General features: G+C 41.2%; 1 protein-coding gene across 8 annotated transcripts in view; it reads left to right on the forward strand.

The window, feature by feature from the left end:
* The window catches only part of GHR (growth hormone receptor), a 134,468-nt gene that overhangs the window by 59,734 nt on the left and 50,884 nt on the right, over positions 1 to 23,850 (forward strand). For all 8 annotated transcript variants that reach the window (XM_068424128.1, XM_068424130.1, XM_068424123.1 and 5 more), the window contains one exon: positions 7,432 to 7,511. In XM_068424128.1, coding sequence (XP_068280229.1) covers positions 7,442 to 7,511 — 70 coding nt within the window. In that variant the 5' untranslated portion in view covers positions 7,432 to 7,441. The remainder of the gene's footprint in view (positions 1 to 7,431; positions 7,512 to 23,850) is intronic.

Raw genomic sequence — 23,850 nt, forward strand, 5'->3', positions numbered from 1 at the left:
GTGGAACAGTGGAACTGGCCTGCTGTGCAGTGGTGATCCAGCAGCACATATAAGAAGGGTATTTAATACTAAGCATGCGAATAATCCTGTTTGTTTTCCATCATGTTCCAGCATAAACTCCACTAATGTCACACAGGTTACTTTCCACCACAATTCCTGTGCTTCATCATTTCTTCATAATTTCTGCGAGATGCTAGGGACTCTGGCTGCGCTAGGGGAATTACTTAGCCATGTTCTCATGTTAAATATATAACCTTCCCTGCTTAAAATCAGATGTCTTTAACTGCTTTGCTGTATTGGGACCACACTGCTGAGTTCTGATGGGATTTAAACTTCAAAGCTAGCAAGACATTGAAGAGGTTTGTTTGGTTGGTTTGTTGGTTTTTTTTTATACTGGCACAGAAATGTTTTACACCACTAGAAATATCATTTAATCTCTTTATGTAAAGTGTGAATAATTATCTCAGTGAAATGTTTTTCTTTGAGTAAAACCACATTTTTTAGTACAGATTACTAGGGGATTGGTTCTAGATACAGACTCAGACATTTCTTTTTCCTTTCTTGTCATGATATTTGACGTTAAATTGATGCATAATACTTCAAACAAACTGGAATATACTTTTTGCTCATATGGAGAAATACTCTTACTTTTCTTTGCAATTGATTATAGAAATAACAAAGCAAAGAGCTGTATTTTGTCGTTTGGATGACTGTTATCTAAGTGTTAATAATAATTTAAACAAAAAAAAAAGAAGAAAATGCCTCAGAAAAACTACCACTGTAGTTGAGAAAAGTGTTCATAGCCTGAAAAAAATACCACTCTCATAAAAGTACATGTAAAGCTGAGCATCAGCTTGGAAATTCACATCTGCACGATGGCAGCTAATGTTGCAATTTCTTTCAGTTGAGATGCATCTCAACTTTGTATCATGCTTTGATGTGTTTTGGGGGCTGAAAAGCAAACAAAGCAATTATATCTTTTCCAAGTTCAAAATTTTCTATCTATGCAGCAGACAGAAACTTAAGACTATAACTTCAATTCTCTTTTGGCCATTGTCTTCCGATGGAGATGATCTGCTAGTCTTATAGCTAAGATCCTCCCTCTGTGTACCGAGTCCATTAGTTTACTGCTGTCAAAGCATAACAGAGTTTATTGTAAATAAAGACTTGATAAGCCATATGCCACAGCCGTCCTTGGACTTCATAGCCCAGTTCTTGGAGTATGACTTTATAGCTGGATTAACCTAGAACAGCTTTCAGTACAAGCCCAGAGCAAAGTCCGAACTCTGGATTCACTGAAGGGCTCCTTAACCCTATCCAAGAACTGGTAGCCATTTGGCCTGTTACCAATCCAAATGCAGTTTACATCAGAGTAATTAGCTGACACATCTATCCATGGGAAGAAGAAATCAGCTCTGGTAAAAGTATCAAAGGTGTCTATTACAGTGGAGATACAAATAATTTGGTGTTAAAATGTAGCTTTCATATAGTCTTTATTCCAAAATTAAAAGTTTGTTTAGGAAAAAAAAAAATTTTCTAAATCCAAAATGAGCAGTTATTTTAATAGATTCCATTTTCAACTTTAATACTTAAAACTATTATAAATTATTTAGCTTACATAGAGCTCTAATTAATAATATAAAATTGCCTCTGTTCCATAGTTTTAGTTTGTCATAATGATTTACCTTTTCATAATCCTCAAATTTACGTTAAACCATGCATAACAAATGAAGCTTTATGCCAGAGTCCTTCATTCTTTTCCAGTGGTGGTGTCTTTTGCAGTACATAATTTGTGCTTCTGTGGTATTATTCCTTGTTGTTTTCATATCCCAGATAACCGCACACACTAGGTGAATGGTGTGTTATTCATATCAACTGTGACAATTTGTTATTTCTGTTTCTTAACACGGCTGAGTATATAGCTCTGACAAGGGTTCTGTAAAAACAGGCGTTCATCCAAGTGCTGCTGATGACTCAATCAAGCTGTAAGATCAGCGAGCAAGGGAAGAAGTATTTAGGTCCGTGGCAGTTTTGGATTGTGTTGATTGGAAGAGCTGTAACTCATTTCATCTGCAGAATGACTCTGTCCTGTTGGCATTCAGGGGAATGAGAGTAAGCAGGCAAAGTGATTTCAGCTCCGCATGATCAGCCAAACCGGTGTGAATGTTTTTATGCAAGCACAGAAAGATTTCCTCACTAATCTTGCCGTGAGATAGCTTGTAAGGAATATCTACACTGTGAAAAATAAAGGCCTTTCACCCAGAAAAATTCTGGAAGGGTATGTATGTATGTATGTATGTATGTATTTGGTGGTTGCATAAATGAGGTTCAGGACAGAGCTGGAGAGCCTGGAGTTAACATTCCCTTCTCAGCACTCGTTCTTACTTCGTGGTGGATGTATTGGTGTGTATTCATCTGCATTGCACGCTCTTGTGTCCTTGCCTGTTTGTGATCTGATGGAATGATGAAACGTAGCAACGTACAGAAAAGCTCCTCAGATTAATACTTCACTCAATAATTTTGTGGTTCAGTTTACAGCAGAGAGGCCACCTTTGGTTCTGGACCAGCTGCATGTGTGCTGCTTTGGCAAGCAGTGCTAAGTTGGAGGAGGTTACAGGGGAAAAAATTCTCTCATATTTGGAGTACAGTGAGTTAATGGAGATGGCAAAAGAGAAGTCCCTTCATAGGCGCAGTTTAATGAAGGGTAATGTCCTTCTCCTTCCTTCAGGTCCTTTCAGGTTCAGGAGCTATCTAAAGGTAAAGATCTCACTTCAAACAACTGTTCTGTTTATAAGCAAAGCTCCTTAGGGTTTACTCTGAATGTTGATGTTGTTACCTGACTAGAGTAGATGCTGACCACTCAGTATGCTGTGACTAAACTATTTCTTTTCTCAGGGATTTTCTTAGCCCGTTTTTGCCTGTTTATGCTGACTGTGTTCATGTCCCACTGGAGAGACGTCGTGTTTAAATTCACTTGTGATTGACCTTACTCCAACATCACTATAGAAAAGAGCCAAGAAATTTTTTTTATCCCTTTTATAACTCCTGCCTCCCTTTCTATACTGAAGCAATTAGCCTGAGCTGACCTCTAGCCAAATGTTCCTGTGGTCAGGTTTCAGCTGGCTTGAGGACAGTCAGCTGCTTTAATTTTTTTTTCTGGTTTTAGCTCTCTTCATTCTTACAGACTGCTGGAGTTGGGTAAGATATAGACTATTATTCCTTAGAACAGTGTATATTACAGACACTGAATTTTTTTTTCTGTTAAGTAACAGGGACTTTGTTAGTTGCATTTGTCTTTCATATGCATACAGAGTTAGGTGTTGGGAGGTAGATGTTACTAGTCAGTTTTGCCCTAAAGCCAACAGAGAAGCTGTCTCTTGCTAGGTTAACGCTGCAGCCTTTGAACAATACTGTTCTTGTTGGCAGCGAGCTTGTGAGAGAGTCTTAGAGGAACAGCAGCGGGTGATTACAAGACAGATTTGTGAGAACTTTCTGCAAGGCAGTAGTTGTCAGATGGTGGGGCAGATGGCACTTCAGAGGACTCTTCTCTCAGAAATCTTATTCTGTACCACCAAAAGCGGTATCACGATGGTACAGCTCCTGCTTTGCACCAGATTTTCTCCCACAAGACCGGAGCCATGGCAGTGTAGCTCTCCCTTGGCCTCCGATACCTCTAGAAGTCATAGTCATACCTGCAGCCTAGCAGAACTTTTGGTATATGTGCTGGATGCAGAGAGGTCACATACTCCGTGGTGCTTCCACCCCTTGCAGAGCTCCTTTTCCCTGGGAGAGTCCTTGAGGGCCTGTCCCGGGGGCTCTGGGCTTGAGCTCCAAGGAGGCTAGCACAACTTGCCCTTTACAGAGGCGGCTGTACAGAGCATGGAGCATAGCCCATCCATATTTTCTAAATGAGAGCAGTTACCATTTTTGAGCTCAGTCCTGTCCGTATTGGGCATGTTCAGAGTACACCAGTTGCTCAAGGTGAGCCTGCTTTGGCAGGGGGTTGGACTAGATGATCTCCAGAGGTCCCTTCCAACCCCAACCATTCTGTCATTCTGTGATTTTTTTCCCACATGTAACTTGTCTGGACAGATAACTCAATGGAGGATCTCACGCGGATTTAGAGCAGAGACGCTGCTGCTTTGCCTTGCTACAATAGTGGTATTTGTGAGAATTCACAGAAGAAGCATCATTTATTTCTATACTGCATTTTACTAGCGAAAAGGCGAGGGATTAAGCAGCAATTCTGATCACCTTTGAGGTTTAGTAGCGCAAACGAATCCTGTGACCTGTTTCAGAGAGCTAGATGTTTTAGTCAAGATCTGTGGCTCAGCAGGTACTTTCCTGATAATTACAGAATTGCTCTTAAACAAGTAGCAGCTGCTGCTGGAGGGGTGGCTGTGTCCTCCCCTCCACCCTGGCTGCTCACTCCCATGCCTGGGCTGCCCTGGCTCTGGTCCTGGGGTGCATCTTTGTGGAGTCCTGATAAACCCGATCAGCAAACAGATTTGTTACAATAAATGTTTCTGGATTAATTTTAACTGGAACGATTTCCTGATGGAGTTCACTGCGTACAGGTATATAAACAAGTCTGCCAGCGCAAGAGGAAGAGCAGTACTGGAATGGGATTGTTTTCATCTGCAGCAGCAAGACCTCATTGAAGTTCAGTGTGATTGTTGACCTCTGGGATGTATTTCCAGGCTCTTGGCTTGGTGCTCCGGCTGTCAAACCACTCTTCCTGGGAGGAAGCTGAGATAGCTGCCGGTCACAGGGCAGGAATGGAGGGGATAGCTGTGCTGTGACAGCTGCACAGGAGGGTTGATCCTGGTCCCACCATGGAGTTGTTCGGTGCAGTTGTTCGGTGCAGTTATGAAAAATTAAATGGTGCTCACAGATGTGCTCTGGATGACAGGCTCTGTTGATGACATTCGTTCTGACAGAACTCCTGTGACGGTTTGGGCTTTTCTTGGGGCTGTTGTTAGGCAGTAAGAAGTAGGAAAGCTTGCATAAGAGTGATAGGAAGATCAGCAGAGGCTGGTAGACGTGGGAGAACAGGGAAGTGTGAATATGCAGGCAGCATGGGATGCCTGGGTATTGTGACAAGGAGAGAGCAGGAAGGTTGTAAATAAAGTGACATTGTGCTCAGGCCTGTGAAAAGAAAACAGAACTTTCAGGAGAAAGTGTAAGGGCTGAAGGGGAGGGGGGACTGTGAGAGGAACTGGCAAATACAAAGAAGCATTTCTGTAGAAGATTTATTAATAGGAGACAATAAGAATCCTTTAAACGAGTACAGATGCAGCAGGGGAACAATTAAGCTAGCTGAAAATGTAGCTGGTCTCACCTTTGGAGACACCCATGTCTGCCTGGCCAGGGAAAAGCCCCGCCCAGCGCCCGGCAGGTCCCCAGAGCTCCCCCAGCTCTCCTCTTCGTGCAGCTGCCCTGTGCCCGCTCAGACTTGCCGCAGGGTGCCCGGGTGGTGCGGCTGGGCATCCCCGCAGTGGTGTGGGTGCGGTGGGGAGCATCTCCTGGCTTGACTTTGCAGGTCTGGGTTAGACTCTGCCAGCCTAGAGCGGTTGGAATAAATGCCTCCTCTACAGAGCCTGAAACTCGAGAATTATTGAGCAGTTGTGTTAATCAGGGTGTGAGAAATACCTTCTGATTTTCAAGTTTTGTACTAAACAGCATGAATAAGACATCTGGAGTTGGTAATAGTTTCATTTTTTTCTGTAATGTGGTTCAATCTGTTCTCTTGGGGTAAGAAAATTAAGAAGGGAATTATCTTTTAAATTCAGTGTTACCATAGTTTTAGATGCTGTAAAACACAAGCATGCTGAGTTTCTGACTAAATTCAAACTTTGATAACTCTGCTAGGAGACTAACTAGTTTTTGATACCCAGATTTGACAGCATTGGTTGTTAATCAGTAGCACCCACTTAGAGGTTGTTACTGGTTAGTGGGCTTGGTCATTTGGACACTTGTTATTTAATCTCCTGTTAGATGAAGAAAGAAAATGTCTAATTGAAAACACTCCAGCGTAGAATCAAGGTTTGTCACACCAATTTACGGTCGAGTGTGAAAGCAGAGCTATTTCTCTCTCTCTGCTGCCTGATTCAGCTGGGGTGTCAGTGTATCTTGGCAGTTTCGTGCCATAGAACAAGAAGCTGCTGCCTGGCTATCGTTTCAGCATTTGTGTTCATTTTGGTGTTTTTGCTTTGGTTTTGAAGGTCTCCAGTAATCTCTGTGCTCCACTGGCATGGTTGTAAATGATATGTATGTTTTCCCCCAGCTACATATGGAGACCTCGTGAGCTTTCGGGGGCATGATACAATTCTGTGCGGAAGGCTGCACTGCCTGCAAGTCCAGCACATCCCAGCTTCTGCCCTTCCCTGTTGTTATCACATGCTGGTGAGAATGGCAGGAGCAAAGTGGTGTCCCTCAAACAGGATTGTGTGGTGGGGGTGTAGACTGTGTGTGTGTGGTGCAGGTGAACTGGGGAGAAGGAAGAGTGTGCTTTTTGGAGAGGTTGTAAAGGCTTGTTGGGTTATGCTTGCGTTGCAAAGGTTTGTATGCTTAGAGGTTGTAAAGGCTTGCGTGGATGTGTTCGGGTCCATCGGAAAGTGCCTTCTCAGAAACGACACAGGTGAAAGTTTCCAGCATGAGACAGCCTCCATAGCAGCCCACAAGGAGCAGCGCGGCAGAGCAGGGGCACCAAGGCAGGTGCTCAGGGCTGTGCCTGGTGCTGGTAGGGAAGAGACCAGGGAATTAGCCTGGGTTACTCTCGTTCTTGCTGCCCCACAGCTACTGCTGCCTTCTCCACTCCTGGCGTGCTGCCTGCCACAGACGGTGGCCGTAGGTCCTAAGCCGTTGTTTCTTTGCTAACAGCCATGTGGCTTTTTGGCGTGGGAGCTGGCTTATTAAACTGTGTCACTCCTCTCAGCTTTACTGCATGTGGTTCTAGACTCGGGAAGGGTTATACATGGCATGCAAAGATGAATACAGCTTCAGAGGAGCATGAGCCGGGAAGGGGATCATCTTTACCTTTGTTCCCTGAAAGAGATAATGGTCTTTTCCTGCTTTCACATTTAACCTAGGCTAGCCATTGGGATCCATCCCCCCAAGGCTGCTGTGGGGGCAGTGTGGCTACTCCCTGGAAGCAGGCTACAGATTGACAATGCTTGATTTTTTCCCCCTCTATATTAAATGAGCTAGAAACCCATAGCTAGTTCGCTTGTAAAAATAGTGTTTATTCTCTGTTGTAGACTCCAGGATGATGTATGACTTTATGAGGCAATAAACCATAAACTAAATACGTTTCTGGTTTAAATCCAATCAGAAATTTAATAAAACTAGATAATAGTTTAAATGTCATGTCATATTAGTTAGTAATATTAGTTTATAAAGAAACTCTCTTACTGTCTTTTGTTATTACAGAATTAGAGGTATGGATCTTCGGCATCTGCTGTTTACTTTGGCACTGGTCTGTGCAAATGACTCACTTTCTGCAAGTGATGGTAAGTTTTATACCTTTCTGTGCCTTTGTGTGTGTACATATATATATAGCTTTATATAAAAAGTAATTTTTATATTGTATGTGTCAGGACTGTGCAAGTTCCTTGATTGCAATAACCTGGGTACATAATATGAAATGTGAAAAATACATCAGTTAATCTTGTTGTAAAGATAGTGGATGAGATTGAGACGTGTTGCACAATGAAGGTCAATTTCATAGCATCAGATGTGTGACGTGTAAACAGGCTGGATCAATGTTGGTGTTAGATATCTAGATTTCCTTTGCTCGGGTACTGAAGTTATGAAAGAATTGTATGGAGTTACTTTTTTTTTATAGGAACTTGTGTTTTTTTTCCGTGACAAGTCTTTTCAGTGTATTCATATGTTAAGTGTAGAACTATTTGGAAGTACAGAGGAAGCATTTTAAGACTGTACACTTTCGGTCTGAGGCCAATATGAACAAGTTTCATAAGAAATACACTTAGAAATTCTTGAGTGGAGGTTATAAAAGGGATTTGAAAAGAACGTGTACTCTCAACCAGCCAGCTGGCTGTGGGTAGCCAGCAGAAGCCTTTTTAGCAAGGAGAAGCTCTGAATGCACATCCTGTGGTGTTCATGATTCCGCAGATCTGCTCAGGGTTCACATCCACTGAATGTACCCCTGGCTTTCCACAGTTCCTCTCCTTCCCATCCTTATTCACCTCAGTTCTTCCATCTTCTGAATTAAATGCCAGGCTAGAAAGTACTTGGTCCAGCTGAGCTTTCTCTTACACTTTTTTCTCATTGCAACCAGCAATGATTTAAAACCATTTCTGTATCACCCAGAGGCCTGTCCTGAAATGGTGGGTCCTCTGGGACTGGTCTTTTACTCATTTAGAAGAAAAAAATCCCATTAACTCCAGTGGGAGTTTTACGCTGTGTCAGACTGATCTACTTATGATCTGCTACTGTAAACAAATGCAACTTAACCTGCTCTGCTCTGTCTTGTTCTGGCCTTTGGAGAGAGCAGTAACAGTTTTCCATAATTACTAATTTTATGCAAACATGTTGCTGCTTCTCCCACAGCTACGGAGCAACTGCAGAAGGGTGGCTCCTCTCCTGACCTCCTAGCCAAAATCAGTGTTAGCAGAGAAAGTCAGAGAGGGCAGTCTGATGAGTAATTTTGGAAAAAGTGGGGTGAAAACAGTTTCCACAACAAACTGTAAATAAACTGATAAAATTTTCAATGAAAATTTCTGACATCTCTCAATTTATTTTTTTTTCTTTAGCTCCATACTTAGGTGTTACTGAATGAAAATTAAATACATATAGAGTTGCAAGCCATGTTTCATTAGCCTTTCTAGTGTCAGTTTTAGAATATGGGACTAAGCCAAAGGGTTGTGGCGTAGTTGCCTGTAGCCCGAACTTTTCCTACAGTTTAAAGGTATAATCATCCTCCTTCGCCCTGATACAGTTCTGCATTTTCTTGGAGTTGCATACTTAAAATTTCTTGGTATCTTGAGCTTACCTTCAGAATCAAAAAATGGAGAACATTTTAATAGTGTTCCTGTGCTTAAATCCAAGGCACAATAGCAAATATATATGTCCTGATTTGCTGCATTATTAAAGAACTGTGTCTGTGAAGGGAACAGAGCTTTGTTGTCCCAAGAATAAGTTTCCAACCACTGAACTGCTTCTAGTGCTGTGACACATTTATTCTGAGTAGGGGAAATGCTCAGCTGAGAAAGACAGACAAGAAGGTATAAGTCAAACAGGAATGTTTGAGAGAACAGCATGAGAGAACATCCATTTGCTATTCTTGCATGATTTAGGACAGAGTATTAGATGAGATCCATTTATTAGCTGTTTTGTTGGTTTTTTCCTCCATGTGAACGTGCTTGTACCTGCAGCAGTTCTTGTGAGCATTCAGTGCCACTCAGGTGATGAATCCTGACAATCTTAGAGCTCTGCCCAGCACAGTCTTGCTGAGACCTTCCTGTAAACTTAATTAGATGCACAACATGCCTGTACCATATCTGATGTGTTGCCCAAGGGACTGGATCTACGGTGTCCCAGTTCCCTAAAAAATCCACTTCAGTAATTGTATTTCTTCTGGCAGCACACGAAAAAGTTACACGCACTTGCTAATCTTGCACCAAAGCACGTTACTGAGACAGTGTAATATAGAGTTATATGTGGAAGGCTTTTACATCTTGAAAGTAAGCAAAGCTTATGTTCAACCTTACAGCCTGTGCTTCGAGCTGGCTTCGTGCCATGGGGCTGGATCCACCCTTGGCACACAGTGAAATCCTGTACATGTTTCCTCCTGGCAGGAGAGAGGGTGTGAGGCCAGGCACAGCGTTCAAGACCAGATATTGGACATTTAGTCACCTATTTGCTGTCTCCAGGCTAGTGCCAAGTTCTGCTGGAGGCCTTCCATTGATTTATCTTGGTTTTGTGCTCTCCTTTTGCAAAGAGCTTGGCTTTCCAGCTCCTTAAGCTGAGGCTGTGGCTACCATTGAAGTGAAAGGGGTGCCCACCATATCTGAGATGGCGATGCTAAATGTGATAAAGGATGTCTACTGCACCAGGTCTTCAGAGCTGAGCAAGTCTGGGACTTGCAGCCTCCTACCAGGGGACACTGACCCACACACTTTCCATGTCCTCAAGGTGCCTGATGTACAATGGTAAAGGTGGAACAGAGGCAGTGGTAGAAAGAAAGTGTAAAGGCTACAATAACAGAAAGGTAATTTCTAATAGGTGTGTAATTACCATAGGTAAATGGGTTTTGTGCCCTAGGGATTGAAAGAGGTAAGGCCCATTTTCACAGCTAATGAAGACATTTTTGTCAAGCCAAGAGAACATATGCTTCTAAGAGTTTAGGTTGCTTTGAAGATGGGGAATTGTGTCATTCTGAAAGTTCAGTTTAATTTAGTTAATTAGGTACATGAACAAGAAAGTACTGCTTCCTGAGTAGATCACCTACATCTGTGCAATATTAATTGTCATTCAAGAAAAAAGTAAGAGCTTATATTCATGTACACATAAACAATTTGTGGTTGAGGTATTTACATTAGTGTAACTGCGGTGTTTCAAATACACATCCTGCATACACCTAGGTATTTTCGTTTGCTATACCTGCTGACATCAGAAGTGGTTGAGGGGAATTGGTCCAGACACACACTGCAAAATGTTTAGAAAGTAAAATAAATTTTGTCTGCTTGTTCCTTCTCTACAACTGATGAGTGTAGGTCACATAAGGACGTAGAGGAATAAACTGGGAATTAGTCCCAGTTAATAAAACAATACATAAACTCAAGCAGTTCCAAAACTAATTTCTTACCAGTGAAAAGAAGTGGGAAATGTCTTTTATCGTTTTTTATACCAGATCAAAGTTTGTTCCAGACTATTACAGCTATGCTAATTCATCCTCAGAAGCAGGTTTAGAGAGGCATTCATATTTAATGATAGCACAATAAAAATATTTTTGAGTGAACTGTTTTTGTACAATGATAATTTTAAGAGCTACAAGCCTGAATTTGTTGTTCAGTTTATCTAATCTGATTTTACAATTGTATTTATTTTTTTCCATCACAACTTTTTTTAATTATTGTATGAAGCTGTTATGCTCAAATGCTCTATTTTCCTCACTTTTTTATGTAAGAGGTAGGATTAATTATTTTCCCTTCTGAGATACATCAAATCTAATTTTTCTTCCATCAAAATGTCCTTTTGTTTTGCTGCTGGCTGCTCACTTATTATACTTGGATGCTTTGCATGCATTACATATCCAGATTAAACCATGTAAGTATAGGTGTGCACTGAATATCAAAGCTCTCACTTACAGAGCTGGAGACTGAATCCATAACCCATGCCTAGGGCTTTAGTGTCATTAAAGACACCCCTGGGCACCCAAAACATTTGCATGGGACTCACTGATGGCACAGGACCTGCAGGACTTCTGCATCATTCTGGAATGGCCAGAAGCTTAAACAGCTCTATAAAAAGCTTAAGGCCAGGCATCTCATATGTACCTGAACATCTGTTTTCAGGCAATTAAATCAACTCCATCAGCTGTTCTTTGTTGCAGGGACAGTATTGACTAGCTCTTCATTGACTATTGGGAGCTTGGACACCTAAGGACAGATGAGATTCATCCATGTATGAACCATATGGATATCCTCTAGGTACCCAAAAAAACTGCCTGAGACTTGTAGGTAATACATCTTTGCCTTTTGACGCAGAGGCTGCAAGGCAGGCAGAATATCCTAGGCAGTCTGAGATAGCTACAGATGTTAAGGCAACTGGATTTTGCCCTACCTTGCATAAAGAGAGCTAAGTTTAGGTGTCTTCATTTTGAACTGAGCCTCACTATTATAGCTGCCTTGTTTGGATATGCATAATTCTGCGTGTTTTCTTCTGAGTGGTGTCGTAGGTGCTCAGTCACACACTGTAGGTCTTCCACTACAGCCAAGGTGAGGGGTCTTGTGACTGGATTGACAGGATAGCAGTTGGGTTCTTGCTGTCCCCATGAAGTAGCAGACGAATGTTGTCTAAAGGCATGGATTTGACTTTTGTGACACACAGAGGAATTCTTAGTCTAAACAGGAAGGTGCCTTTGCGTTGCAGCATATTTTCTGTGTCCATCTGTTCATGGAGCCAGGAGATACCAGGGACTTTGTTGCTTGGCTTGAAATATTCAGAAAAAGACCAATGGCTATGTGGAATCTTGGCTGAAAACATGTTTTGTGATTTAGGTGAACTCAGATTTTATAGATAGCAGTCAGTGTAGTGACAAGCCATTTCTCACACATGAAGGGTATTCTTTTGTTTTTAAGGACTTTTTTTGATGCTCAGGAAGACTAGACATATTTGCATATATAACAATCCTAATCTTATTAGGAAACGACAAAAGATAATGAGAAAGGGCAGAATCTTCCTTAGCTTAAGCTGCAAACTCTCTTGTCTCCTCTTGGTAAATAGCAGTGCCATAATATAGTGGTAATTTTCTCCTCCTAATTCTTCTAATTGATGTGTCTTTGCTATAGCCTTTCTCAGTTACGTGCAGCTATCTAAGTACCGAAAGCAAGCCAAAGCAGAGATGGCAGTAAAACCTGAAAAGCTCAAAACTGTGATCAGCTTAATGCATCCTGGTTTACGTGGACAGCGGCAGAACTGTCAAGAATGTGCGTTTAAAACTTTTACCTGCAGACAAAGCCTTTAGAATAGTTGCCTTATTTCCAGAAGTTTAAGTGTTTCTGAGCAAAGAATATGTTCCATTATGTAGAAGAAATTGGTATAGAGCCGTTCCAGGAGCCAGGGTCAGAAAGCTTGGCACAGAGAGACGTAAGTTATACCACTCTGATCTGTCTAAGCCATTTTGTCTGGAGGGAAGATTCATTTTGGCAGAGAGCAAAGTAGTATTTCCATCATCACTTTCCATTGCAATTAGGCATGGTTTTGATGGCTAGCGGAAAAATCAGAGGGAAGGCCTTGAGTCTGTGCACTTCTGACTTACTTTTACTGCTCTTGCTTCCTAGCCAGTAGTATGTATTTCAGATAAGCCATTTGTCTAGGGCAGTGTGACAGTATCTATGCTCTCACATGGAGGAGAAAGGATTTCACCTTGTCTTTCTTCTGTGTTGGGAGCATACATGGTATTTTAACAGGAGGGGATTTGGGATGTCTAAGATTGGAAGACACATGCTGGAAATCAGTTGTAGACAGGCCTGTATTTTGTAGGAAAATACAGAAAATAAAAACATAGTGCTGAAATTTTCAGGTATAGTAGCCTTAAATTATGCCCCTAAAAATCTGTGTTCGGGCTCGTAACTGAGTAGATCCAATGGTTCAAATGCTAACCTGGGTTGCCAGAGACTTGTCTCCATTGTCCTTTCCTCCAAACCACATCTGTGACTCCAGCATTTACTGAAGACTTTCAAGACACTGCATATCTTCACTCACAAACCTGCCAAAACCACGTCGTGAACTATCAGCTTCAGTCAGGCACCCTGCAAAATAGCATACGTGCCATGGTTATCCCATCCAGTTATCATCTCTGTTATCTTTAACATTCCTGCTATCATGTGTATTTCCTTCATTGCTCTTCAGTTGCCAACATATTTTCTTCTTTCTTGAGCACAAACTTGCCAGTTTGCTGTCCTCTGATTGCTGGGTTTTAAGGTCACTCACAAGAATCAGACACACCTCTGTGGTTAGTGCCAGGTGTAGTCAGAAGGAGGAGTCAGTCCTTCTGCCTCTCAGCTGCAAAGTTTGTAATCCCAGCGTACATCTCGCCCTCTCAAGTAGACCCATAGACTGCAAACAAGCCACCAACACACGCGCTGGTCCTCCTGTGAACCGGAATTGTTCCCCCTTCACCAGGGCTGAGCTGCACCAAAACTGCTGGCTGATGGTGGCCACTTGTGGCTTTTGAAGGAGAAGCAGTGAGGCCAATTTGAAACATGAACTTTTGCCCACACATGCAATTAAGTCCATGTATTTAAAGAGGAAGATCAGATGATGGAGACGATACAAAAATGTGCACAGCAGTTTGTTACCACTATCTAAGAAGCTAACAAGTGAGAAAATTCCTAGTTACGGTTTTTACTTTAACTCCTGTTTTGATGAAGACGGGCTGAGAGAGTTGGGGCTCTTCAGCCTGGAGAAGAGAAGGCTCGGGGGAGACCTTCTAGCAGCCTTCCAGTACCTGAAGGGGGCCTACAGGAAAGCAGGAGAGGGGCTTTTTACAAGGGCATGTAGTGATAGGATGAGGGGTGACGGTTTTAAACTGAAAGAGGGAAGATATAGATTAGGTATTAGGAAGAAATTCTTTCCTGTGAGGGTGGTGAGACACTGGAACTGGTTGCGCAGAGTTGTGGATGCCCACTCCCTGGCAGTGTTCAAGGCCAGGTTGGATGGGGCTTTGAGCAACCTGGTCTAGTGGAAGGTGTCCCTGCCCGTGGCAGCAGGGTTGGAACTAGATGATCTTTAAGGTCCCTTCCAACCCAAACCATTCTATGATTCTGTGATATTTTTGAATATTTCATATTAATTATTTAAACAGTTTGGACTGCACTAGCCAAATGAACTCTGTTAATAAACTGACTGTGCATCAGGGGAAGGAAAAGTAAGAAAAAAATCCATATTATAAAAATATATTGCATGAGTTATAATGTATCATTCTATGCAGTGGAGCACACACAGAGCGAAGTGCTTTCAATACCACCCATCTGTAACAGGAAAAAGAAACCCTTGTTATTGCACATTCATGGCATGCAATGAAATGACCATGGGAAGGGGTAACATTTTTTCATTAATTTAAACAATGATGCAGTTATTGTGCAGTAACTTACACTGCCTGATTTAAAATACGAGAGATTTTTAGAATGAAGAGGCTGTCTGCAATGTTGCACCTTTTCTTTCCAAACTGTGCTCTTCAAAAGCAAGTCAGGATGAGACTGGAAACAGAATAGAAGTGTGACTGGGAATTGGGAAGCCATCATTGAACAGATCTGGTTCCTACCAGTAAAAATGAGGGAGCATTGTGTGCACCTCAGCAATATTGCGGCACACCTGGGTGTTCTCTTCAGCTGTTCCAAGGGATCAGAAGTTAAAGAGAAATATTTTAGAGTAGGAGTTCACAAGGTGCCATCCTTGAATCACTCAGAGTGACTCTGAAAGCTTTGTGGTGGTCACCACCCTCAGCAGAACCAGATGATTCTCAGGGTTGCAGCAGCACTTCCAGCACAGTTGGGTGCTTTGGGAACTGGATCCACCATTTGGAGGACGGCTGGGTCCAGCCTTACAGAATTCTTGGTACACTGGGCTCCAGAGAGTCCCCTAGTTGCTTGTTTCCAGCCTTGGTTGCTCCCCCTCTTCTTCCCTGTTAGACTCCAGCAGAGTACTGATACCCAGGTGATTATCTACTTCCAAGGATGATGGAAAGGGGCATGGGATTGAGATAGTGCTGGGGAGCTTAGCCATTGTGTGGCCCTCTACAACAAGGCTCTGGCAAGGTTCCCCTTGGAGAATTAAAGTACTTCGCCTAGGCTGTTTCCCTTGTGTGCTACTGGAGAGGTGCTCAGAATGAGCTATGGAAGAAGAATAGCCTAGGAATGGTGCTGTAGGTGAGAGGCAGAGCTACAGACTACCAGTACAGACTATAGCTTCTGAATCTGGAAGAAGTCCTGGTACTTAACAAGACAGAGGTTTCTCTACTTTGCTTTCTCTTCCCGCCCATTGTAGAAGCATGCTGTAAAATTAAGTAGTAACAGCAATGGTTAGTTTTCTGCAGAACTTCTAGAAAACTGTCACCCTGTTGCGGATTTTGGATTTTGCTCACATAATGCAGTGACAGCTTTCTTTTTTCTGAAGTGCAGGATTTTTTTCGTACAGATAATTAAAAGTCTTTTACAAAGTAAGTAATTCCATGCTAAGGAGTGTAGAATAGCCATAAGATAGGCTGATACAGTTGGTAGATTATCTAGAGAGACATGCATAATGTCAGTTCGGTACCATGTTTCATTGTCATTAAGTTGGTCAAGGAGATTTTCCTAGGAGTTTTAGAGAATGCAACAGGAAACTGTTAAATATTGTGTAGGTGGGAATTCCAACAAAGTGGGATGTAGCAAACTTGACACCAATTTTAAAAGAGGACTCAAGGAAATTGCACATCAGGAAGTTTGTCCTCTGGTCAAGGCAAGTTGGAAGAAACTTGAAAAAAGCATAGATTGGTAAATGCATCGATAAATAAGATATATTTGGGAGTCTGTGTAAGTTATGTTTCTTTCAAAAGACACTGTGTGTCTGTCACCCATGGCTACTGACTCAAAAATTATTTCAACACACATGCAGAAAATGGTTGTTCATTCCCTACAATGTGGATTTTCAGGGAGCCTTTGACACAACACCGTAGCAAAGGTTCCTTAAAAAAATGCCAGGGGATAAAATGGAAGGATTTCCATGGATTAAAAGCTAATCAAAAGGGGAAACAAAGGAACAAATGATCAGCTCCCACAGCAGAAACATCCAAGGATATTTCCCTTCTACTGACCATACAAGCAGAAATTAAGTCGACAAGATCTCTTCTGCTTCGAAAGCTCCGTGGCAGGATGGGACAAAAAGCACTGCAGTCCTTCATGGTGCCAAGGGAGTGAAAGAGAAGGATGTGAGTGGGCAGGAGCCCTCCAGGGGCTTCTGGAGCCCTGCGTCCGTGCGTGCAAACACTGCGCACTGCACTGCTGGAGTGATGGAGTGTGGTCTGGCTGGGGAGACACGAAAGATCCACCCAGACCGAGAAGTGTGTCTCTTGTGGGCTATCCCTTACTGTTACCCGGAACATATTGAGAGAAGCATGCTGAAAAGAAGTATCTTTATTCTGTATTTGGTCTGGGATTTTGTTTGTTTATTATTCCCCTAGCAATGTGTAGGCTTGGCTTTAGGGCTAACACAGAAACTTTAGAAGCAAATTTGAAAACTCACTTGGATCAAGAGTTTACCCTTGAATCCCTGTCTGCTAGAACCCTCCCTTTTTTACTTTGTAAAGACAAAATAACCAGAACAATTACATGCCTGGCTGGCAAACACAACGTGCTTCACGTTTCTTTTAAAAGGCACTTAGTGTTTGGTACCCGTGCCTACTGTAAAACAGGAAAAACTGTTAACATTTAATAAATACTAAATCTTAAACAAGAACATCTACAAAGTAAAATGTCATTACACCTTTTGAATTTGTGTTTTGTCTATTCATCACTGAAGCACAAAACAAAGAATAATGTGATAATTTGACTTTGAACAGAAAATTGCAAGTGTTAGGGAAGCAAATGTAGGTAATAAGTATGAATGTTAACATAGTCTGTTTATTATTTGCTGTTAATGATCAAATAGTTAATATAATTCAATGAAAATGCTGATGTCAACTGTAGTTGCTGTTGTATAGGTTTTGATTCAAACCATCTGTTTTAATCCACTTGTATATATCCCGGGTTGATCTTTGCTTGCAGTGACGCGTTTTTCTGGAATTTAAAAGTAATTATTAAAGGAATGGAAATTATTAGTGATTCATGGTTTGGCAAGGAGAAGAAACGCCTTTTTAGGTTCTTAGTGACTATTTTAGAGGGCTTCTACACCAGAAATGGTTGAGGGTGGAGTGTAATGCAGAAATATTTTCTGTCATAGGCTATGTGTTGATATTTGGGGTTCATCCCAGTGAGGTGTTTGGAAGTATAAGTCACTGGTCTGATTATTCTCCACTGCTTAATTAAGTCAATTTATTTCATAGGCAAAGGAAATATGAGTGGTTTATTAAAAAGAAGACCTAAAACACTGGTGAACAATGTGGGAAAATGCCGGTGTGTGTACATAAACAACATAATTTGTTTTCTAGTGAACGGTTTCATTCTCCAGTGTATTCTTCAGAGGATTTGTAGGGGATGTTTGGTCTTGCTAACTAGTTCAGTTGGCTTTGAATGTGACTGCCTTGTCTGTTTTAGTCAGAAATCGCCCTGTTATCCAAGGATGTCTCCACTTGGCCCCAGAGCTCAGCTCTTCGTGCTGTGAAGATTTATCCAGCCACTTCACAGGAAAAACACTTGTTTCTAGGGCAACTCCACAAGTAATAAAATGGATGTGAGATCAATAACTTATTATCTTTCCTTTCTGACTCCATAGCATTTGCACAATAGGGATCTGTAGAAGTTAATCAGAAAAACCCAAGGCATCTCCTGTTACTCTTGGCACATGCCTTTCAGTGCACCTAGGGCCTTTCAGAACTAAATTAAAGTCCTGGCTGGATTATGCCATGCTTTACAGAGGTAGAAGGCAAGACTTTGCTCTTGAAAGGATGCACTGGGAGCTCTTCAGGGTGTCCAGCTGTCATAGCTGAGATTGTTTAACCTCCCATTGCTGGCCAAGCCAGTTGAGTTACATCCTTGTCTACAAAAATACTTGCACTAATATTGCAGAACCCTCCTGGCAGAGACTTCATATTAAGAGAGGTAGCAAAGACAAAACCAGCAAAATTTAATGTGGTTGCCCAAAATATCCAGCTGCTATTATCTTCCTTTCCAAGGCCATGAACACTGCTTATTGTTTGAAGCAGGTTTTTCTCTGGGTTGCCCTTTCTTTCCTCTCCAAGTCAAGAAACATTTGTTTTTTACCAGGAGGAACATGCGTTACAGAATCTGGCACGTTTGCATGTGGTGCAATCTTGTGAATGTTTTGTTGAGATAAGTGAGTGACAGCTTCCAGCTGGTGTTCTGCAGGAGGTGAAGGCTTCTTTCCAGAAGTGCTGATCATCTCAAAATAACTATATTCTCCTTGCAGAGCTCCCAGTCTGACATGTTATCTTATCCCCTCAGTACAGCAGGCTTGATATTCTGCTGCACCAGTTTATCTAGCTAATAGACTTAAGTAGCAGTTCTAGTAACAGGAAAGAGTGTGCAAGGATTACATCTATCGGAGTTAGCATTTGGTCTGTGTTGTCCAACTTTATAACAGAAGACTTGATTGTGAATTATTGTTAAATGCTGTTTTTCAGTTATGAGATCTTGTTACCACTGGAATTCAACATCTTTTTTCTCCCAATTCGTTAAGCCAAAAGTGCAATTTTTCTTAAGAGTATGAGGTTCTGTTTTCTTCTTGTTTAGAGACATGTCAACAGTTAAAGTCTTGCTATTTAATTTCATTATATCCCCTTAAAGTCCCTTAAGAAACATGAGTTATGCCCATGACAGTGCTTTGCACTTCATAGGTTTTGCATCTCAGCAAATTGCAAAGATGTGTGAAATACAATTAAGATCTCCAGTAATCCCAAATACCTATATATATGCACTGGCTTTCTAGAAACAGCATTATTTTTCCCAAAGTCATAGCTATCCCTAAAGGAAACAGAATATTAGACTTTGTATGTGGCTCTTAACCCTCTTTAATAACAGAAGTGGGGACCAGTAAAAGTAATGTAAGGCTTACATTGATAGGATTCCCGCATTTAAAGACAAATAGTGTCTGTCTGTCATTCTACTTGCCTGTGGGAATCCCATCATGCATTCAATTGCAGTTATGAAAAGCTGCTATAGTCTTCTAACAAATTACTTTTAGAAAAGCCCTGAATCCATCGTATCTTTTTACTAGAGTTAAGCTGCCCTGACTTCTTTAACAGGTGGGGAAGTCTCACAGCATTTCCTGGTCGTTAGCATAATACACCATTGCTTTTACATGCAGCATGATTTTTACAAAAAATGCATAAGAAGAAATCCTTCTTCCTTTAAATCATGGCAAGGCTTAAGTCACAGAGAAGGAATAAAAAAAGGTCCGTATTTGGGATGGCTACAGGATGGACGTGTCCCTAGAAGGAACAGAACTGGCATACTCAAATCCTTGCAGCCCAATGTATGGGACATGTCAGGAGAGCTGCTGCGCGGAGCACTTCGGCTGTCCTGAGTTCTCAAGTGTTTATTTCAGTGCTAAGATGTGAGTGAGATTTGTTTTACTGATGAAGCCACCTTTTCTTTTTATTATTAGTAGGTGGTTCCCTTGTAGTTGATGTGAAATTACCATTTTCATTTTTTTATTGTTTTCTGGAGGAAACATGCTACCCCAGTTAGTTACCTGAGTTGTCACTAGCAACCATACCTATTATGGATCTCAGCAGAAAGGCGAAGGGGTGGCAATAACCTGAGCCCTTCAGATGAGGCTGAGGCATGTTGACAGGAACGGGTGAGCTTCCAAAGCCACTGACTTGTTCTAAAGTAGGCCAAATCCCTGTGACTCCAGGAAGAGTAATAGTTCTGTAATAATGCCGTTGGTCTGAAACAAGCTTTTGATGTCTGGCTGTGCCACAGAAATTCCTCTGTGTCCTTGGAAAATTGATGAATATCTGTGTCCCAGCTCCCCAGCTGTAGAGTGAGAGGGGACTTTAAGGATAAACCTCTTAATCAGTTTGAGTCGATCAGATATTATGGTGGTGAAATTGCTGAGGTTGTGCAATATCCCCTGTCAACACCATTGCATTTAATGTGCAGAGCAGAACGATAGGAAAATACATCTCTTCTTCCAGCACTCACGAAGCTGGCGGGCTGCCTCGTCCGCCAAGGCAGGGGAAGGTGGTTGTGTGTTTGTCAGGAGGTAGGGGACACCACCAGCAAGCAGAGAAAACACTGAAGTTTCTTCCAGCGCATATTTGGTTTCTGCATAAATCTGCATACTTGCAGAAACTGTGCTTTTCTTTCAACAGGCAAGGACTTGTGCTAATGTGGGCCCATAACTAATTGTTGCCATGGGAAACTCTGAAATGGCCACCCACACTTTTGTATCTGAATGGAGCTTGTGTTCAGACATACTCTTCAATCTGTGTGTCAACATGCACATAGTGTGTATATGTTTCTTTCCTGGTGTAGCATGGTCAAGTTGAGATACGAAAAGTTACTTTTTATGCTAAAGGTTTTGGTAGCGTCAGCAGCACCTGGAACACTGTGTCTATGGGGCTGCTCAAGTAGCTGAGATACACAGAGTACCACTTGGTGTTACTTCAGTTCACTGATGTGCTCTGAGCATACAGAAAGGCACAGCCAGTCCTAAGACATTTGCACTTTTCTTTCTTTAATTGCTGCCTATGTGACCCTGCAGCCCTTCTCCCCGTGGAATAATATGGTCCAAACATAAAAATGGAAATGCTGGAGTTTTTCAAAGAAGAAAGTATTTTGTTTTGAATTATGAACCTATTGTCCCCTTTTCTTGTACTCAGAAAAGGCTGTATTGTCCTGTGTGAAGTTTTCTAAAATACTTCTGTCATGAGACATACACCTGATTTAGAAAATCTCAGCTCAGATGACTGAAGTTTGGAGAAGCTGTAAGTGACCCAGACGCCAAGGGTGGCAGGTAGTGACCAAGGCGTGTCTGCTGGGACAGTAGAAGGGGTTCCAGTGGTCCATGGTTTCTGCTAACCAGCAGGTGCTTGTGGAAGGTACTTGGACAAGCAGATGGTTGTATCAATTCTAGATACACTCTTTGACAAGTTAAATTTTACTTATTTTTTAGCTACTTAGTTTCTAAAAGCTTTTAGGTATGGTGTCAAAGCCAAGCTGCTTGCTAGCAAGCTGCATTAGAAATCACTAGGGTCAAGAAATGTAATTTTTTCCCTATTATTGCGTCAGCAGAGCAAGTGTAGCTGCACCACCATCCTTTCAGAGAGGATCTGTGTGAGGCACGTTAAACCATATTGATGAAATGTTGTGGAAAAGACGGCATTGTCACTGGCTGAGCTGCACGTTTGCTTTGGACTGTGAGTTTGGCACTGGTTAGTGAGACGAAAGAAACACCAGCACTAGAGTACAATGCTTGGCTTCCTCCCTGCCTTCAAAACACTCCAACCTGCCAATTCCTTCTGCGTACCCAAATACTGACTGGATTAATATAAATGTCAATTATAACATCATTTAGGACAGCAAGCAAACATTTGTTCCTCTCTGTCACTTCTGTGAGCCCCTTTAGCACCAGCAGGTAGTTTCCTAAATAAAGGATGAGCCGCAGATATCACACGAGCATGGGCCTTAGTGATCCCCTAACTGTGTGGCTTTGTGTCTTTTATTAGGCTGTTCCTTGCTCTCCTCCCTTTTTTATTTTGAGGGGTTTTCTTTTAGTCTGAAAAGATGGAGACTGTACATATTATTAATCTAATTTGATTATGATGAACACTTGGATTTTCAAGGATGAGAAGATGACTACAGATGACTAGATACTGAGTCTGATTTTGAGAAGCGATAACCATCTAGTTGTTGTACTGTTTGTATGCTTGTATTTCCTTAAATTACAATTTTAATTTAAACTAGGAGATCTCACATCCAGCTAAAATCCTTTACTTATCATCATGAAAGTAACAACTAACAATATTGAAAGTGAAAGTAGCAAATTAAACATCTCCTTACATAGCTCCCTGTTGCGTATTACCTCGCTTTCCTAGTCTCAGTAATTTACTAATGAAGAAAAGAAATTACTAAAAGCATGTAAATATAAAGCATATTTTATAGAAGTTTTACTCTTTTTACATGGTCTTAAAGAATTTTAAGAATTAGTTAAACCAAATTGCTTAAATGCAGGCAGAAGGTGGTTCAAGCTACAAAAGATTTTAGTGATCCTAGAAAATGTCTTTCTCAGTGAAATATCAGTATTGCAGATTTAAAAGAAGAATAATTTTAATTGTTTTTCCACCCTCAAGGTAGCTTGTCTAGCTGTTACGTGTGTTTTTGATGAGCTACCTTAATATTTTGTATGTGCTACATGGGCCACTTAAAATGTTTTTCTTTTCACAGATCTCTAAGTAGATAAATCTCTGGCTTCAATTCCTTGAAATTACATAAAAGTATCCAGATATTTGTCGTATTATAGTTGCAATTGTAGAGCCGTGGGCATAATGGGAGTTTCTAACTGACTGCATTTTTCTTTCACTTTGTAAAATACCTTACTGAAGAAGATGGATTCTTAGGAGCGTGGTTTACTTTAAAGCATGAAATGTAATACATAAGAACATATTCTAGATGACATATTTAATCCTTTTGCCAAACTTATCTTTTGAAACATGAAGAAAAATTTGTAATAAAAGTCTTTTTTAAATAACTGCGAAAATTGCGCTTAGTTGTGTTTTCAACAACAGAACTCTGCTATTTAAAGGGTTTGCAAAACACTTGTTTTGAATTTTTTTGTTGTAGTTTGTTCTGATTTTTTTTTTCATCCATTACTGTGAACTTTAATTGTGTTGAGCTTAGCCCAAAGGTTTCCTGTGTTCCAGCTTTTTAAGCTGCCTAACCTGTGTAAATACATTAGGGCAGTTCTAAACCATTAAAAACAAGAGGAGATGGATGTGTGCAAAGTTCAGATGTGTTCTGCTGGCTTTTATCATCAGTGTGAATCATGTGGCAATTTAGATGCTTAAAATAGTTTGTTGTTCATAAAACACAGCAAAATATAGCAAATTAAATCTCTCTAGAGGGGACAGAAATATATATTGGGCATTTCAGTTTGATGTTGTAGGAGGTTTCTTACTGGAAGGGGCTAGTTTTTTTTCCATTTCTGTGTTTTCATTTTTATTTAAGATTGGTTTTGGTGTACTTGAAAAGGGTGTGTGTTGAAAGCTGTGGAAACTGAAATCCTTCTTTCTTCCTCAAAAATGGGAAGTTTAAAATACATGCTTCCAGGACAGGGTTAGATCACAACCATTTCACTAAACAGCATTCACTCTTCCTGCTGAATTAGTTTCTCACCTCTTTCTGTTATTTCCTGAGACCTCCAGCTTAATTTCACATTGCATGCAGAATCAGTGAATAAAAGTGTTTAAAAAAGCTTATAAAGCCCAAAAAATTACATTTG

Source organism: Nyctibius grandis, chromosome Z (assembly GCF_013368605.1).
Source record: "Nyctibius grandis isolate bNycGra1 chromosome Z, bNycGra1.pri, whole genome shotgun sequence".
NCBI lineage: Eukaryota > Metazoa > Chordata > Aves > Nyctibiiformes > Nyctibiidae > Nyctibius > Nyctibius grandis.